At 41.4% G+C, this 18808-nt stretch overlaps 1 protein-coding gene across 4 annotated transcripts in view; it reads left to right on the forward strand.

Moving 5' to 3' along the window:
• The first annotated feature begins 4377 nt into the window (after positions 1-4377).
• Positions 4378-18808, forward strand: part of Map3k5 (mitogen-activated protein kinase kinase kinase 5) — a 203065-nt gene continuing 188634 nt past the window's right edge. For 3 of the 4 annotated variants that reach the window (XM_026391861.2, XM_026391864.2, XM_026391863.2), the window contains exon 1: positions 4512-5056. In XM_026391861.2, the coding sequence (XP_026247646.1) occupies positions 4609-5056 (448 nt within the window). In that variant the 5' untranslated portion in view covers positions 4512-4608. Of the gene's footprint in view, positions 5057-18808 lie in introns of all 4 variants that reach the window. The other variant, XM_026391862.2, reaches the window with a different exon arrangement.

The following is an 18808-nucleotide window of genomic DNA, read 5'->3' on the forward strand; positions in this document are numbered from 1 at the left end:
ACACACACACACACACACATTTACTGTTTCTATTCTAGCTCTTGTCTTCTTTGGTGTCTAACCTGCTATTAATACTGTCCAACTAAATTTTAATTTTATATACTCTACTTTTCACATCATTCTCTTTGGTTCTATTATATCTTCCATTTCTCTCTTAAATGCTTGTATTATCTTGAATTCTTGAGTACTTCTGCCTTTTTCTTTTTTCCTGTACTGGGGATTGAACTGAGGGGTGCTTCATGCTGAGCTACATCCCCAGCCCATTTATCTATCTATCTATCTATCTATCTATCTATCTATCTATCTATCTATTTATTTAGCAGTACTGAGGATCAAACCCAGGGCTTCACAGCTCTACCACTGGGTTATATCCCCAGCTCTTATTTTTTGAGAGCTAGCTAAGTTGCTGGGCCTGGCCTTGAACTTAAACCTCTTGCCTCAGCCTCCCTAGTCACTGGGATTACAGGCACATGCCACTCACTGCCTTTGACATTTGAGCTAAAAGTTATTTTAATGTCTTTGTCTGCTAATTCCATCATTCCTGTCACTTCTGGGACTGTGCCTTCGATTTTTCTCTTTGTTAACAATCACTTTTTTTTCTTGTTTGGTAAATTTTGATAGGATGTCAGATGGTATTTTACTTTATTCAATAGTTTATTTTGTAATATTTCTTTAAAGGGCAGTATTTTTTTTTTAATGGCACGCAATTAGTTACTTATGGGTGAATTTTCTTGTTTTTAAGTTCCTCTATAACAAGTTTAAAATGGTCTTTACTCTAGCAATAATGTAGTGCCATTTTCAAGTCATGGCTCTTCTGGGTTTCTTTCAAATGCTCTGTGGATTCAATAAAGTCTTTCTACCCTGGCTAAAGCGGGTGGGAGGTGGCTAATTATCCCAGCTCTGTGTTAGCTCTTGGAGTGGTTTATTTAAGAGTTCCCAGATACCTATGCTATGCTTGTAGATATTCTTATCTGAACTTAGGTGGTTTTATTTTACACATGTGCAGAGTAATATTCAGCTAAAGATTCAGAGTCTCTAAGCAATATGGAAATTTTTCTCTGCTTCTTCCTTTTGGGTAATGTGGCTTTTACATTCTAACTGCCTCAGCCTCCACCAATTCCAATCATTTTGTCCTCAATCAAGGATCACTGGTTCTCTTTCTCTGCACCATTATCCAGAAATTGCTTCCCAATGGAGGGATTATCTAATACATTTCCCCCGTTTCAGGGTTGCCAGTCCTCCTGCACTGTTTCTAATATTTGAAAAATACAAGAAATAGAAAAGTACATATAAGATGTTATCATTTTAAGAAAGCAAGACACACAAGTGTGTGTGTGTGTGTGTGTGTGTGTGTGTGTATTACAACATACGGCCAGGTGTGCATGCTTGTAATCCCAGCAGCTCAGGAGCCTGAAGCAGGAAGATCACAAGTTCAAAACCAGCCTCAACAATTTAGTGAGGCCCTGAGCCACTTAGTAATATCCTGTCTGAAAATGAAAAAATAAAAAGTTCTGGGGATGTGGCTCAGTGGTTAAGTGCCCCTGGGTTCTGGGTTCAATCCCGGGTATCAAAACAAAAAACAGTGGAAATATGTTACTTTGAAAAATTATTACTTGGCTTTCTGATAGAGAGAGAGAGAGAGAGAGAGAGAGAGAGAGAGAGAGAAATAGGATCTGGAATTAATTGCCCAGTTAAATATCTAGAAAACTGGGGGGAAAATTGGTAAATATAGAGATAATTAACATTCCTTTTTATATCTGTATAGTACTCCACTTGGGAGGTATATCACTGTTTATTAAACCAGTCACTGACTAATGAACACTTGCATGACTTTTAATCTTTTGATATCACTAATAGTACTGAAATGAATAGCCTTGTAAAAATGTTTTCATAAATTTTCCAGTGTATCTTTGAGATAAATTTTTAGAAGTGGGATTGCTGGATCAAGGTTTAATTAGTATGTAATTTTTCCAGATATTATCAAATGTCCTCTGTAGGTGTTTAATTTTTAGTTAATCAGAAATGCAAGAATGCCTATTTTCTCACATCCAGCCTTACAAATGAAGTGTGTTGTCAAATGTTAGGATTTTTGCCAACACAGTAAAAAGTGGCATAATAGTATAATTTTAATTTGCACTCATTGTTATGATGTCGAGTTTCTTTGTAGATGGGTAAGAACCACCTGTACTTCCATGTTTATGAATTGCCTACAGCTTTCTTTCCTTTTTTTTAAAAAAAAAAAATCTTTTTTTTTAGTTGTGGTTGGACACAATGCCTTTATTCTATTTATTTTTGTGTGGTACTGAAAGCTAGAGCCTGGCACGTGCTAGAGGAGCGCTCTACTGCTGAGCCACAACCCCAGGGGCGCATGCCCCCCGCCACTAGATTTTTATAGCTTTTTTTTCTTTAGGATTTTTGGTCTTGTTTTTAAATTTTTAGAAACTCAGCTGTGATAAGCAGTTGCAGATGACATCATATTTGTCTAGTTTACATATGTCATATAAAGACTTTTCATTTTTATGTTATCAAGTTTCTCAATTTTTCCCTTTTAGATTTTGAGTCCCAATCCTGAAAGTTTTCCTTATTCCTAAATTGAAAATAAAATGCACATACACTTTTGAAGTACTCATATAGTTCACTTTTTACAGTTAATATCTTAGGCGTTTGGAACTTTAGCTGATGTGTGGTGTGACTGATTTTATCTTTGTATTGCCATTGGGTGACCTGTTTCTTCTGGATTCCTTATCTATAAAGATGGCAGACTTTGAGATTTGGAAATAAAATAGCATAGCAAAAAGCTCTTCTTATTTTTCAGGTAAAATGGACTTAAGACATTTGACCATGTTATTTACTAGAAAATAAACTTACCATCAGTGACAGTAATAGTAAGGAACTTCAGCGACAGTGTTCTAGGGCCTGTAATTTGCTTCTGCAGACCTCATCGATCAATAGAATGCTACTGCACTGTTGTGGTCTGTATGTCTTCCTCCAAATTCACGTTGAAACTTAGTCATCAATGCAACAGCATTAAGTTCGGTCCTTGGGAGTTTGAAATGTGATTCATGTTTTTCTCCAGTCTTTTCCCAGGACTCATTAATCTCGGCTTGGGAAGTGAAAACCCAGTTACTGTACTTTATTTCTTGCAACTTGGACTAGCTTTCCTACCATTGACGTATTAGCATTCCAGAGGAGTTCTCTGGGAATTTACACATCTGTTTTGCTCCCCATACAAATGGGTACTTTTTTGATTGCTCTTAAACAATCCAGGCATTTCTTTCATGTGGTTCAATTTTAAAAACAGAATAAGTCACTTCATTTTCATCTTTTATCTTGTGCATAATAATTTGCTGCCCATCTTCTATCTTCAGAGCATCTGTGGGGGAAATTTTAAGATCCCAAATGAGAATGCCAAATCGTTCGGCAGGTGGAGCTAATCAATTACTTATTAACAGGACCAGTTATTGGAAATTTTAAAATGAGAAGTTACCAAAGGTCGACAGGATAAATTTAGCCTGCCATTTCTAAATTTAGCTCCATTGTCACTAATAAACTCTCCTTCAGTTTAGGTCCCAGCTTCAGGGCGCTAGTTGACACCTTCCTGCCTCGCGCCACGCGGGCCTCCTCTGTGCTACCGGGGCTGCAAGAGGACCGGGTTCACGCTGCGAAGCAAACCCGGGGAGCCCTGAGGAGGGCGCCGTGGCTACGAGGAACGCTGGACAAGTCTCTGGGGCTGATTCTGGGACCCCCTCCAGTAGGACTAGAGAGACTTTTTTAGGCCATCCTGTTGTCGCGTACTGCAGCTCTTAGGTGGGGGCTCTTGGCCGCGCGCCGCACTCGGTGGGTTCCGTCCCGGCTCGAGCTTCCTAGCAGCGCCCTCCCGGGGGGCGGGCCTTGACTCCTCTTGCGGGGGACGAGTGGGCGGCCAGACTTGGGTGGCAGAGGGGGAGAGCGGCTGCTAGAAGCTGCCGAGTCCCTGGAACTCAGCGGCTGCGGAGGTCTTCAGAGAAACGAGGCCAGGCGAGGGGGAGGAACTAGAGCCTATGAAAGGGAGCTGCCTCCGAGGAAGGAGGCGGGAACTTTCGGCTGCAGCTGCAGCTGTTCCGGGACGCAGCCCGGGAAGCCCGCCCGCCGTCCTTAAGGTGCTCGCCAGGTAGCTCCGCACCCAGAGGACGCCCTCCTCGGCCCCTCCCAGTGGCCGAGACGGAAGGAACCGGTGGCTCTCCAGTTGCGAGGGCGCAAGGCACCCCGAGCGCGGCGCCCTTGAGCCGCACCGCGGCGCAGGTTTGCCAGCCGACTTGTCCGCCTGCCAAGAAAAGGAAGCGCTATCCCTTCCCGCTCAGCCGGGCTTCCCCACCCCGTGTACTCTCAACCCTGCAGCGGGCGAGCGGCGTGGCCACGGAGGCGCCGAGGAGGGGCGAGCCGCCGCCGGGCAGCGGCGTGCCCGCGGGCGACAGGGCGCAAGAGAGGAGGCGGCGGCGCGGCGGTGAAGGCGCTGCGCGCGATGGCAGCTGCTTAGCCCGGCGGGCGCGGAGCAGCCCTGAGCTGTGGCTGGCCAGAAGGTGCGGCTGGGCCGGGGACACCGCCGCCGCTGCAGCCCGGCCGTCAGAGATGAGCACGGAGGCGGGTGAAGGCATCACTTTCTCCGTGCCACCCTTCACCTCCTCTGGCTTCTGCACTTTCCCCGAGGGTGGCAGCTGCCGGAGGGGAGGGGTGGCGACGCTGGCCGAAGGCGAGCCCAGCCAGCTACCGCCGCCGCCACCGGGCAGCTTCTGGAACGTGGAGAGCACCGCTGCCCCTGGCACCGGGTGTGCTGCTGCCACCCCTGGGAGCAGCGCCACCCGGTGCCGGGGCAACTCCAGTAGCGGGGGCGGCCGACGGACCACGGTGGCATATGTGATCAACGAAGCGAGCCAGGGGCAGCTGGTGGTGGCCGAGAGTGAGGCCCTGCAGAGCCTGCGGGAGGCGTGTGAGGCGGTGGGCGCCACCCTCGAGACCCTGCATTTCGGTAAACTGGACTTCGGGGAGACCACGGTACTGGACCGTTTTTACAATGCAGGTGAGTGTGAAACCCCTTCACCGTACTCCGAGGTCGGGCCCACATTTTTTTTTTTTTGGCCGTTTTTTGGGGAAACGTTTTGTTTTGTTTTGTTTGTTTTTCTTGGCGGAAGCATGCTGCCTACTTACTTCTCGCCCCACCTAGGGGGACGCGAGTGGCGCTGCGTGACTACTCCTGGCGCTGGCCGATCCTTTGGGAGGGAGTGTGTGCTTGTGCAAGAGCCAGTGTTTCGTGCACGAGACCCACTGACCTTATCCACCACCCGGCGCTGGAGCCCTGGGGTCCATGTGGTCGATCTGAAGAACTGTTTTTCAGCAATGCAGGATATTTCCAATCAGTCCTCCATTCAGTATGTCTGTTTCACTTTGTTAGATTTGTCCCCAGTTTCCCTTTTACTTAGACCTATAACCCTTTTGTGTGTGTAGTTTTGGGAGTACAGAAACGAGGACTTTATGCCTCACAGCCAGCTGCGCGCAGTGTACTGTAAGTTGCGTGTCTTGTCCTGATCTTTCCAACTCATTTTATCTTCAATAAGTTTTAGTGCCTTGAACTTCCTTTCTTTTACCAATTTGAACTTTCAAGTAATTACTTCCCAAAGTCATAAGATCATGACTTCAGCAAATGCCTATGAAGTCTTTCTTGGGATCTTGGTGAAAGAACCAGTTTTTTTTTTTTTTTTTTTAATTAGCTTATACATCGTGGTGGGCTGGAAAATTTATAATTTAACATTGTTTAAAACTCTGATATGTTATCTTAATGACTCAGATTAGCTTGGTCATTAAAGTGATTGCAAACGTAGTCCATGCAAAACTTTGTATTTTTTTTTTCAGGCTATCACGGATTTCAGAAAGTGTTAGGCAGTTCTAGTGGCTGTTAGCAAATGTTAGGAATGATAACATGTTTTTGAAATTAACTATTAGCTTAGCACCCTGTCCATCCAATGTTGAGAGTGCAGCCTTAGTTATTTTTATAATTGTGGGTGGAAAAGCTGGTTTAAATGTTTCAAAACAATAAGCTTCTTGTATTTGTGATCACATACAAGGTTTTATATTCCAATCTTGTTTTCAGTTCTGATTCTCTACAGCCTCTTCAAAACACCTAAAGTAGGCTTATGTCAGTTTTGGAATTCAGCCAGAGCTGAATATTTTAAGAACAAGAAGAACTTCATGTTAAGGAAGCCAGACTAAATAAACTAGGACTTTCTGGTTCTGGTATTTTTTCGTCCCTGTCTTCATAGTTGAACACGAGTATAATATATTATAGCTTGGTCCTTTGGGCAGATTGCTATAAAAATTACATAAATGTAACTTTTCTAAAAATTATAGCACTCTTATTTTTGGTTTATAATTTGGAAGAAGTTTCAAAGAACTGAAAGATATGAGAGGAAAGTAGCCAGCTAAGTAAATACTTGAGTCTCCTTTTACTGCACTGTAGATTGGGCATTTTTTTCTAGGGCTATAGAAAAAAAAAGTCTTCAAGCTAATTTGTAAGAAACTTTCCTAACAGTGCACTCTTTCTATTGTTTTCCAAATATTATCTCTGGGAAAAGGAGGGAGAAAGGTTAGAAGGGAGCTGACATTAGAACTGTATCTCATTTAATACTTCAAATAAGCCTGGGAAGAAAATTCTTATCCCCCTCCCCCCATACTGGGTAAGAATTGAACCCAGGAGTAGTTTACATTCCTAGCCTTTTTTTTTTTTTTTTTTTTTTTTAAGTTTCATTTTGAAATGGGTTCTTGCTTAAGTTGCTCAGGGTGGCCTTGAATTTGGGATCCTTGAGTAGCTGGTTTACAGGCATTTGCCACCCTGCTCCAGAGGAAGTCCTTACCTTTCTAAGTGAGAAAACTAAGCCATGCATGACTGGACCTAAGATTCATAGGCAGTAACTGGTCAATGCAGGATTCCGCTCCTGGGGCTGAAAGGTCATGCATGGCCCTGGCTGCCTCCACTCAGGTGTGCTGACTTGCTCTCCGAATCCAGGAAAACTCTCCTTCAAATAGCTGACCAGGATCCTAAGTGCCATTTAGGTGCCCTGAACAATAGTGGGAAGGGGATGCTTTGGGGACACCCTTGTTCCTGTCTTGCTGTGCCCCACCCCTCTGCTCCTTTCAATCCAGGCAGACTTCAGTTTAACCCCTGCCTATCTGGGTGACATGACCTCTAACCTCCTCCATAGTATGAAGATGTGACAGAATGAGGATAGTATCATTTTCATCCAAACCTTTTGTTCTAAAGTGATAGTCTCAGAGTCTGATGGTAGTTTAACTCTCTCTCTTTCCCCTTTTTGTGGTACTGAGGATTGAACCCAGGGATGCTCTACCTCTAAACTATCCTCACCCTTTTTGTTACTTTGGGACAGGATTTCACTGAGTTGCCCAGGCTTGCCTTAAGCTTGAGGTACTCCTGTCTCAGCCTTTTGAGTTGCTGTGATTACAGGTGTGTGTCACTGTGCCCGGCTATTACCTATTTTCTTCTAATGTCTAAGAAAGGGCTTGCCCTTCTGCTGCCAAGGGGCTGGCCAACTTTTTTCTTGTCCAGGGCCAGATAGTAAATATTTTGTAGTCCTTGGAAGTTTCTCATAACTACTTAACTTTGCCTTGGGAGCAGACATAAACAGTACCCCTAAACAAATGATCGTGGCTATGTTCCAATAAAACTTTACTAATGGACTTTGAAATTTGAATTTCAGATAATTAACAAAATATTACTCCTTTGCTTTTTCCTCCTAATCATTTAAAAATGTAAAAACTATTTTTATCTTGCAAGTTGTACAGAAACAGGCCGTTGCAGGCTCCTGGCCATGCTGACCTTTTCTCTACACCTACTACCTGAATGATTATGGTACAGGGAGAAGAACACTTCCCCTCCAGGGAGAGTTGAGTTTTCATTCCAGCTCTCTTGTGAACCAGGGAATTGAAATCATGAGAAAAGCTTCTTATCTCCTCCAAAGGCAATTCCTTACCTATAAGATTAGCCAGAGGATGGAAGTAGAGGGAGAATTGAAGTCAGTTTCTAAGATTCCCTTATTTAATCCTGTGCATGTGCAGAGCAAAGCAGCATGGTGCCCTTGGGGCAGAGCTCTGGAACAGGAGTTTCAAGGTCTGTATTCTGGTTCTGAATTTGGAGTGAGTTGTTTAAAAACTCAGAAAAGAGTAGAGAGTTGGAGTATTTGGTATTTGAGATATCCTCCAGTTTGCAAATTCTTTACTCTAAAATTTCAATGTTATTACTACACATGAGTCATTTTAGTTCATAGAGATTCATAAACTGTTTGTACATATGCTATTCCTGGCCACAAGGAGCTCAGAATTGGTGGGGAGGGTGGACTCTGTGCTTTGGCTGACCCAGTGCCTCTGTGAAGGTCACACAGAAGCCTCGGGCTCCCAGGACACAGCTGTAGGTCAGTAAGGTTGAGGGGATCCAGGAGTAGTTTCTCAAAGGAGTTGATACGTGAATCTCAGTGGAAAGGTAAGCAAAGATGGCCTATCTGGGACCTCAGCATTGAAAAAGAGAACAATGGTGCTCACATAGCTCAGCTTAATGGAATGTATAAGAACTTAGAGCATGATGACATTTTTTTACAAACTTTCCCCATCTTTATGTACTGGTGTCTTCTTAAAGAATAGACTGTAGGTGGGTGTAGTAGTGCCTGGGCAACTTAGCAAGACCCTGTCTCAAAGTAAAATTAAAAAAGGACTAGGGATATGGCTCAGTGATAGAGCATCCCTGGGTTCAATCCTCGCTACTGCAAAAGCAAAAGCAAAAAAGAATGGATTGTAGTGATGTAGTTACAGGTTTTCACTGATTTTCCCAATTTGATTTTATTTAATTGTGTTCTAGTTTGTTCATTGATGACACTTGTCATTCTGTGATCCTGAGAGGTGAAATTAATGCTTTTATGAAAATTCGGACATGGTGAATGTCTTAACAACACCCATTCCCAGCCCCCTGCATTGCAGGCAGTGAAACTCAGTAAAAGCTCAGAGGTGTCAGTCATACATGGTGCTCTGGTGTTGGTCAGACCCCAACTGGTCAGGATTCTAAAAATATATGTTTTTTTTTTAATGAACACCAATTCTGTGAATGTACCTGAAACAGGCTTTATTTTTCCTTCATTTTGCTTATGAAGACACTAAACTGTGAAGAAATCATGCATTCATTCAGGTTAAATGATTAAAATTGCTGGTTGGAACCAGAAGCAAACTTTCCCTTAGAAACAGTACTGTAGATGGTAGAGTCTGGGACTTGCCTATAAGAAACCTTAACTCAGTGTATGGAATCCATTTACCCTTTTAAACATCCAGGAACATTGTGTTTCTGAAACCTGAAACTGATCACACTTTTCAGTGTGTTAGAACAGTGACTTTTGCTTTGATGTAGCTTGTTGGTAGCTTGGTCAGATGTAGGAGGAGCAGCCACTTGAATTGGTTTTGGTGGGCGGTGGGTGGGGGCTGTGGGAAAGGCTGCAGGGAGAAAAAGGATGCTGAGTAAAACAAGAGGCAGGGCCAGCAGGATCCATGAACATGTTCACTTCTTTCAGCTTCTTCCCCTCCTAACCTATTTATGGCTCTAGACTTCCTGCTGATGTAAGACCCTGGGACCTTGCTTGGCTTAAGGCCAGCTGCCTCCCTCTCGGTGGGCCCTGGATTAGATAGGCTGAAGGTTTCCCCTTTCCCTGCCACCAGCCTTCTCACCTGCCTTGGTCTTCCTCTGAGCCTGGCTCACTGCAGATTGCAATCTTTTGCTCAGCCTTTTACCCTGTAGCAATAGTGAGGAACCGGAAGGAAGCACATGCTAGTTGAAATTTTCAGAACTTAGCTTTTCTATTTTCATCCATATTGTGTTTTCACTTTACATAAGCTTGTGAAGAGGGTGGCCCGTTTTTGCCATTTTGCCAGAGAGCCATCTGATCTTTGTGGGCTTTGGTTCCTCTCGCTTCCAGCCCAGCTCCTTAGGTCTTCCATTTTTATTTGGCAAAATAAAACAACCCTTAATCCTCCTTATCCTAGAAGAAGTTCTTGAAAGTCTTCCAGCCAACTTCTGCATTTCTGCTTTCATATCCATATATATATGTGTGTGTGTGTGTGTGTGTGTGTGTGTGTGTGTGTGTTTGTGTGTATACATGCATTATCGTCATATACTTTGAGGGGAGATGACAAACTCTGCATTTCCTAAATAGTGTTTCTCATGAACTGGATAAAAAAAGTCAGAGGACTGCCAACATTTATAATTTTTCCAAGAAAGGGTGTTTTTAGAGAAAGACAGAAAATTCAACAACCAGTCCCCCATGGCTGTGAGTTCTTAAAAAGGAAAGATGTTAAAAAATTAGTGGGGACATTACTGTGGAAGAAAGGTACATTTGAAAAGTTTGCGACAGTGGTAACCCACATGTTTTCTTTGAGCTTTTTAACTTTTGTGGGTACACTGTTGGAGCAGCTGTTGCCACCCGTATACACCCAGAGCACTGTGCTTGCTGCTGCCTTCTTGGATAACTGGCTAGTTGAGGCAAAATTGTAATTTTTTTTAAAAGGGTTTTACTAGGAAGTTGGAAAAAAAAATTAAAAAGAAAGCCTCAAAGAGCAAAACTAGATTCATTTTTAGTGTACCCAAATTCTTACCAAGTAGTGAAGTGCAGATGGTTGCGGCTGGCTCTTCTTTCAGGCTCCCAGAATTCTAGTTTCTTTCCCCAGCTTGGCCGTCTTTGGTGTGTGACATTCACTAGTTGGTGGTGAGCTGGTTCCTTCTCTGGGTGAAGCCTGTTTATAAGTGCACAGCATAGTCTTATCTCACTAGCTTTCTCAGCAGGTGCCGGTCTTTTGGGAGTTCTCCACTACAGGTCAGTTCCTCTCTGGTAGCTACAGGGACTATCCCCTGCTTCCTGTTTCGGAGACTAGTTTGAGGTCTGTTCAGTTCCTGTTTCTGGTTTGAAGGACAGAATTGGGTCGTAACTTCTTTTTGTCAAGCACGAAGTCCAGTGAATGCCCAAGTCTTTCTACCCCAAACAACCAACTGTGTCTGCTTGCCTGATGGTCCCTGATGGTCAGATACTACCCCAAACCAGTAAAGTCGAGAACCACAGGAAAGTGCATTATTGGTCAGTGGCTCCAAGCCAGTGAATTTTTACTTCTTTAAAAATCTTGAATGACTTTTTAAAATTTTTTGTGTGTTCTAATTAGCTATATATGAAGCAGAATGCATCTTGACACATCATATATAAATGGAGATAACTTTTCATTCTTCTGGTTGTACATGATGTAGAATCACACCAGTTGTGTAATCATATATGCATATAAAGTAATAATGTCTGATTCATTCTACTATCCTTCTGACCCTCTTTTCCCCTCCCTTCCCTTCACTCCCCTCTGCCTAATCCAAAGTATCTCTGTTTTTCCCTACCCACCCCCTTATTATGAATTAGCATTCATGTATTAGAGAAAACATGTGGCCTTTGATTTTTTGGGATTGGCTTATTTCACTTAGCATGATATTCTGTAGTTCCATCCATTTACTTGCAAATGCCATAATTTCATTCTTCTTTAAGGCTGAGTGATATTCCATTGTGTATATATACCACAGTGTCTTTATCCATTTATCTGTTGAAGGGCATCTAGGTGTGTTCCATAGTTTGGCTATTGTGAATTGAGCTGCTCTATACATTGTTGGCTGTGTCACTGTAGATTGCTGATTTTAAGTCCTTTGAGTATAAACTGAGGAGGGGGATAGCTGAGTCAAATGTTGGTTCCATTCCAAGTTTTCTGTGGAATCTTCGTACTGCTCTCCATAGAGGTTGCACCAATTTGCAGTCCCACCAGCAATGTATGGGTGTACCTTTTTCCCCACATCCTCACCAACATTTATTGCTTGTGTTGCTAGTATTGATTAATTTTTATTTAAAAAATAACCTAAGGGGGCTGGAGCTGCATCTCAGTGGTAGAGTACTTGCCTAGCACATTGAGCCTCAGCACCACATAAAAACAAATAAATAAATAAATATTGTGTCCATCTACAGCTAAAAAAAAAAATTAAAAAAAAAATCTAAGGCTGTTACCAACTAAGTGCCTCTTAATGTCACATTCAAGTTTTCTAGTATGTTTATTGTGACAAATATTAGCTATGAAGTGATGGCCCCTCCCAGAAAGCAATTAGAACATTTTATCACCTTCTTGTCACCAGTGGGATCTCCCCAGGACTGTAGACTGTGCCTGCATCTCCTTTACTTAATTAGGACAAGAGTAGAGTTGAAAGTATGGGGAATGGGGTAGGGTGGGCAGTGCTGCAGGAGCCACAGTCATAACAGGGAGAAACAAGGAACCACAGCTTTGGGAAAGGGATTGAACCTAGGGCCTCTTGCATGCTAAGCATGGGCTCTACCAGTGAGCTATACCCCCAGACTGGGGAAGGTAGAGCTTAAAGCTAATCTTGCTTTCTTGATTTGAATATAGATAGGAGGGGAAACTGTCTATATTTAAGAAAGATACCTTTTTTTTTTCAGGGAGTAAAATTAATTGTGCAGTTTTATTAGTGACATAAAAAGGAAACTTGAATGTAAAATGGTAAATTACTTAAAAATCTATTGGTACTTTTAATGCATGGGTTTCTTCAGTTATTTTAACATGTTAGTTTTCTTTCTGGTTGGAGTTGTTGATTAAAGAAACTGATCAAAAGTGGAAAATGAAAAAGATATGAGGCAAAGCTGATTTTCAAAGCCTTGTCTGTTTGTTCCAGAAATTTAAATAAGTCACTCCTTACCTTTTATATGAGTTTTATTGGAGGGTTGGTTTTTTTTTTTTTTTTTTTTTTTTTTTTAAGAAAACAGACAAACCCGACATACAAACATATATAACCCAAGCCATATTGTGGTAATTTTCTTAGGGGAGATAGGGGGTGGGGAGAGAATTTAAATGTTAAGGCAGAGCCAAGCAGACCTGTATACCTTAAATGCCACAGAAACAGCACAGGTAACCATTGACGTTCCATTCCAAGTGAACCTTTTTTTTTACATGGTTAATCAACAGTAAGGCAATCAATTGCCTTGGGTGTATGATTCATACAGGAAGGGAGTTATATTCCTTTGTACAAGGAGTGTCTAGAAGGGGTTGTGACAGTACTTTTCAACACTTCTAGCCTTTTCCATACTGGTGAACTTTTATTCAACTGAAACATGAAGGGGAGCTGCTAGTGGCTATTAGGGGACATTGAGCCATCTGCCTACTGAATCTGAACACGTAAAACCAAGTATTTGCTTAAGCCAGTGAATTTTTCCTCTTGATTAAATTTTATTTAAAAAGTAATCTAAGGCTGTTACTTACCAAGGGCCTCTTAATGTCATGTTCAATTTTTCTAATATGTTTATTGTGACAAATATTAGCCCAAAGCTGGGACAGCCAGGACCAGGAGTACGATTCCTGCATCCAGGAGCCACAGCTTTTACCTCCAGCTTGGCAGTTTATAATATGGTCACAGCGGTGCTCGGGAGATTTCATGTGTTTGTTTTATTTTTTTTTTCCAGAATGGTCATATAATGTATGTTCAGTATCATGTGATCCTCCTCATTTGATCGTTTTAACTCCATGAAAGAAATAGATGTAGCAGTGTAATCATCTACATTTTTTTTAGTTGGCAAGGTATGTGACTTGGTCAGAAAAAAATCAGGTGGTTGAATGGGCATCAAACTCAGGTCTTCCCAACTTCCAGATAATCAGGTGTTTGAACCACTCTACCACAGATGCCCCTTGCAATGAATAACACCCAAAGCTTGTATCCTGTTTGGGAGGATTAGGTCTGACATCTTGGTCCATGATGCTGTGTAGCGCAGTTACGAGGCTAAGTCATGGTAGTGACACTTCATTTCTGGTCCCTTCTTGCTGACATATTGCAGTGACTTTGTAATGAGCTTAGGAAAGCTGACTTTGATATTTTTCTGTCTAGAGAGACAAAGGAACCTGGAGCTTAAGCTGAATACTGTTTGCAGGTTGCTTGCCACAGGATGGAAATTGGATTTTTTCCAGGCAAGTCTTGGTCTATTTTCTGATCATAAGAGTCGAATGGATTGCCAAGTGACAGACCAAAACAGGCCCGTCTCTGGAATGATACAGAGAGCTGGGCTTCTGGCACAGCTCTTCCTTGGTGCTCTGAGTAGTTTGGCTCCTGACTCTGGCTCACTTTCTTCTAATGTGATAGCATATTCTCAAGAACTCAGATCTGTAAGCGTTTATCCATTGCTTGTGATATGCCTGTTATTGCAGCAGATTTAGTAAAGAACTTTGAAAGAGAAGAAGGCATTCATCTTCAGGAGTATGAAGGTTTGTAATATCTATAGGTTTCCATGGTAACAGCTGATACTAAGGAAGAAGTTAGAAGGAACTGTCTATATATACTCCATTCTTCCTCATCTAACTAATTAAACAACAACCAAAGAAACCTTAAGAAATTTAAGTTGTGAAACATTGCAATCATAAAAAAGTACACAACATAGTATAACGGACACTCATGCATCCACTACCTGAAGATAACTGTCATTAATCACTTTGACATTTATTTCACTTCTCTTTTTCTCTGTTTCAGAAAAATAAATCATTTTAAACATAAGTAAAAGTCCCTTTGTACTTCATCAGCTTCTCTTCCTGGGAAACTGCTTCCTTCACTGTGCTACATTGTAATTTTATAAACTGGAATTTATAAAAAAACCTTAAATCATGATTCTCTACAAATATAAATATGTTAAATATTTAATTCTTTACTTAATGAGGAAACCAGTGTGATATTAAAACTGCCTCAAAGGAGACTATTTTTATGAAGCTAGGGATCAAACCCAGAGCCCTGTACATGCTAGACAAGCACTCTACCACTGAGCTACATCCCCAGCCCACTCAAAGGAAAATTTTGACAAGCATATGTAGAAACACATCATTAGGAAAGCTAAAATGAATTTGCTAATAGAAGCAAAACTATTATATCTAATATCTAAGGCAATTCTGTAAGTCTCTGTCAATATTGGAGTCATCTATTCTAATGAGGTAGAAATCAATCACATAGCTACCAAATGATATTCATATGTATTGTTGCCGACAAGAAAGTTTTGCATATCTGTCAGTGTTGCACAACTTAATGTTTACCCCAATGGCATTTTAAAATGGCCGGATCACTAGAAGCACAATCTAAGGTACACACTCTTTTAAAATCTGATAAAATTAGAGAGTGTGTCACAAAGCCTGGCCTCCACTGACAAGATTAGGTTTACTATCTTTGTCTGTCTGTCTGTCTGTCTCTTTTTCTTTTTGGTACCAAGGATTGAACCCAGAGAGTGCTTAACCACTGAGCCACATCCCCAGCCCTTTTTTATATTTTATTTAGAGAGAGGGTTGCTTCATGCCTTGATAAGTTGCTGAGGCTGGCTTTGAACTCAGGATCCTCCTGCCTTAGCCTCCTGAACCACTAGGATTACAGGCATATGCCATCAAGCCCAGCCATATACATGTCCTTGGCTACTTTCTTTTGACAGCGGGTTGTTCAGTCTAGGCTCTATGCCTGTCTCCTCGAGGCTCTGAACCCAACCTGACCTATAGGACCTGATGTTTTTTTCTTGAGATTCTGCCATGGGATGCTGTTTGCCTTAAGAGGGTCCTAGAGTACCTTGTTTTAACCAGGATTTCCAATCATGGTTGTTTCAGGGCTGGAAGCATGTATAAATTAGATATCAAAGTGTCATCCACCAAGGGTTTGGAGTGATAAGAGGTACATGCCTTGTGATTAGAAACACAGCAGGAAGATGACAGTGTGATGGGTGCCTGCAACACCTGGAAACACAAGTTGATTGTTATGCTAAGAAATCACCCTTGTTACCAATGGGAATTAGTAGTCTAGACTGCTTCAGATAGATTTATTTTTTTGGAGTAGGGAAAAAATACTTACATTTTAGAGGGCTGGCAAACTGCTATAAAGGTCCACATAGCAAAGATATGACTGGTCTTATAATTTAAGGCAAGTCATACCCAAATAAACAACACAATTACTGTGTGCGAGGTCCTTTGCCGATAGTTCTACATGAGAGATCTTATCCAATAAAGCAGCTTTCTGAGGCAGATAACATCAGTTGAGTGCCAAGTTATCAAATGCCTTGGCCAGCAGGAGAATAGTAAACAAATAAAATTCCATCTAGTTAATAGAGCCAACCATGTATTCAATATACCCTCAATGCAGAGCCATAGCTAAATCATGGTATTCATATAAAAATGACTAAGGCAGAAATCTGGGCTACCTCTGATGGTTCTGAGTGACATTTCTGGATGTGTGCTTTATATAACATTTGTAATTATTATTGAGTCACATACACATAGTAGTTGATATCTGTTAGCCTTACTATGATAATTCCTAGATTTTGGGAAATTAGTTTTGGGAAACTAGCATTGTTTGAACCAGTGAAAATTTAGATCTTCAGATCTGGACAGTAGAATTTCAATTTTTCCAGAATAATTTCTGGTCATTTTCCCAAGCATACTGGCTTCATGTTAACTGTTTACATGCAGTAGAGTCAGAAAAGTTTTATAGACAATCTAGAGGAGCAGGGAGTCTGGTTTTAAAACTTAACGTGTTTTGTGTACAATCAGTTGCAAAGTGGGGTTGGGGTGCAAATTGTTTGGCACGACATAATGGAATCAGAGAATGATGTTCTATCTTGCACATGTGTTATGATGAGAACAGTTGGCTTGACTTTTCTCGCCAAGCAACTTGGTGCTGCCAATATTTTATATGCTTAAAGTACACTTGGCCGTTGGTAAATCTGAACTAAAATTGGAAAGGAAATGCTAGCCTAGATTCTTAGCAGAGTTCTAGACTCTTTTTTCCCTTATAAAATCAGTGATGTAGAAAATTCATTGAAACATCAAATGTGACACATATTTGGGATACCCAAAGACTGATCCTATTGTCTTTATTAGAATGTTGTTCTACAGATCTGTGTTTTTGTTTTCAAAGTCTAATGTTAAGGGCTGTCAAATTAGGAAATCTTTGCAGTGTCATGCTTTTGGCTTTATTACCATTTAATTTACAAGAATATTTTGTGAGTGTTTACTGGTCCATGTAACATATATTTGAATAAGTGTTAATCTGTATCATATCATCGGTGTTGTTAATTTTGATTATGTCAGACCAGATTTTAAGTGGCAAATATTTATACTCATCATGAACACAGTATGCTTAAAAGGTTCGCTTTTTAACATTCTTTTGAAGAGATGAGTTAGATGCAAAGACATACTAATTATTGAAGGCAAGTTGGAGAAGCATTTGAAAACTGGTAACACATAAACATTCATCAGTGTTCATTAATAACAGGTTTAGAGAAGGACTTCCCTGGATCTATTGTAGGTGGAAAAGTTCAGACAAAAATCCTTCAGTTCTTGACTCTGTTTAAGGCAACAGAAAGCAGGCAGCAGGCAGGCAGCTCAACGATGAAGAATTTATAAGGGCCTGAGTGGAATGAACCTTCATGGAGTATTATGGTTACATTTATAACTGTCATCACCCACGGTTCATCTGGCACTCATGACATCTCTGAGAAGGTTAAGCTGTGGTATCATAAGAGTGGCACTCTTCTGTTTTCAGCCACATCTCACATACACTTGGAACTAAAATTGAGATATTACTGGATCTGCCTGTTTTGCCTACTCTGTTAAGTCATATATTCTCACTGCTTGGTGACATAAATATTAGGAAGCTGCTGCCTCACAGTTTCCAAACTTTATGGAGCTCCGGACCCTCCACTTAGTGCTGGTTTTATTAAAGAAGGGTGTTTCGTCTTGTTGAAGAGTGAACATTCTTACTGATGGATAATCTCTTGGTTATCCAGGATTGGATCTTCTCATTGCTTGTCTTCAGACTGCATGCTCAGTGCTAGTCTGGAGGATTCCAGGAAGGACCAGATCTTGAGAATCTTTGTAAGGTCCCAGGAGGCCACGCAGAAAGGCTGTGACTGCTGTGTTGTGACACTGCCTGGGAATTTCTGAAGCAGTGTTGTACTGTGGTATTTGTATGTTGTCATGCCTTCATTTTAACCAGACCACAGCTATTTGATAGAAACGTTTGTGCTTTCCTCTAAAAACATCATTAGACATACTGGATCGACTTAGTGGGGGGTGGAGGGGGGGAAGAGAGATGAAGCAATCACATTTTTTGTGTTTTCAAACTCCGTGTTCTTTGGTTTGTTCTTGGTTTATTTGTTAGGGGAGTAAGGAGCATGTTACTTAAAGAGAGTTCTGTGCCAGAGGACAAGCCACATTTAATTTGAGAAGATTTTCTGAGAACATAAAAGAAGAAATAGGCTATAATTGGAGATTCAGGCCCTAAGCTGCTTTTGGTTTTTAGTTACCTGGTCTAAACGCTGAGAATTTAATTTGAGAGTTGGGCTAGGATATAAGCTTCGGATGACTTTACATTTAGTTTTTGAGAATTACCTTTTTAAGACTTGTAATCATCTTGGTTAGCCAAAGAAGAAAGTCTTAATCAACGTTTGGGGCACAATGTATATCTGATATGTGATCACCAGAGGAATTTTTTCTTGAATCTAGCATATTGCATAGTTATTTAACTATGCAGTATGCCCTTGACATTTCATTGAAGCTAAGAATAATTATGGAACTATCTATCTTTCTATTTTTATTTTCTCCTTAAGATCTGTGTAGCTGGGTGCAGTGGTGTACGCCTGTAATCCCAGCTGCTGGGGAGGCTGAGGCAGGAGGATCTCGAGTTCAAAGCCAG

This window comes from Urocitellus parryii, chromosome 8, assembly GCF_045843805.1.
Source record: "Urocitellus parryii isolate mUroPar1 chromosome 8, mUroPar1.hap1, whole genome shotgun sequence".
Taxonomy (NCBI): domain Eukaryota; kingdom Metazoa; phylum Chordata; class Mammalia; order Rodentia; family Sciuridae; genus Urocitellus; species Urocitellus parryii.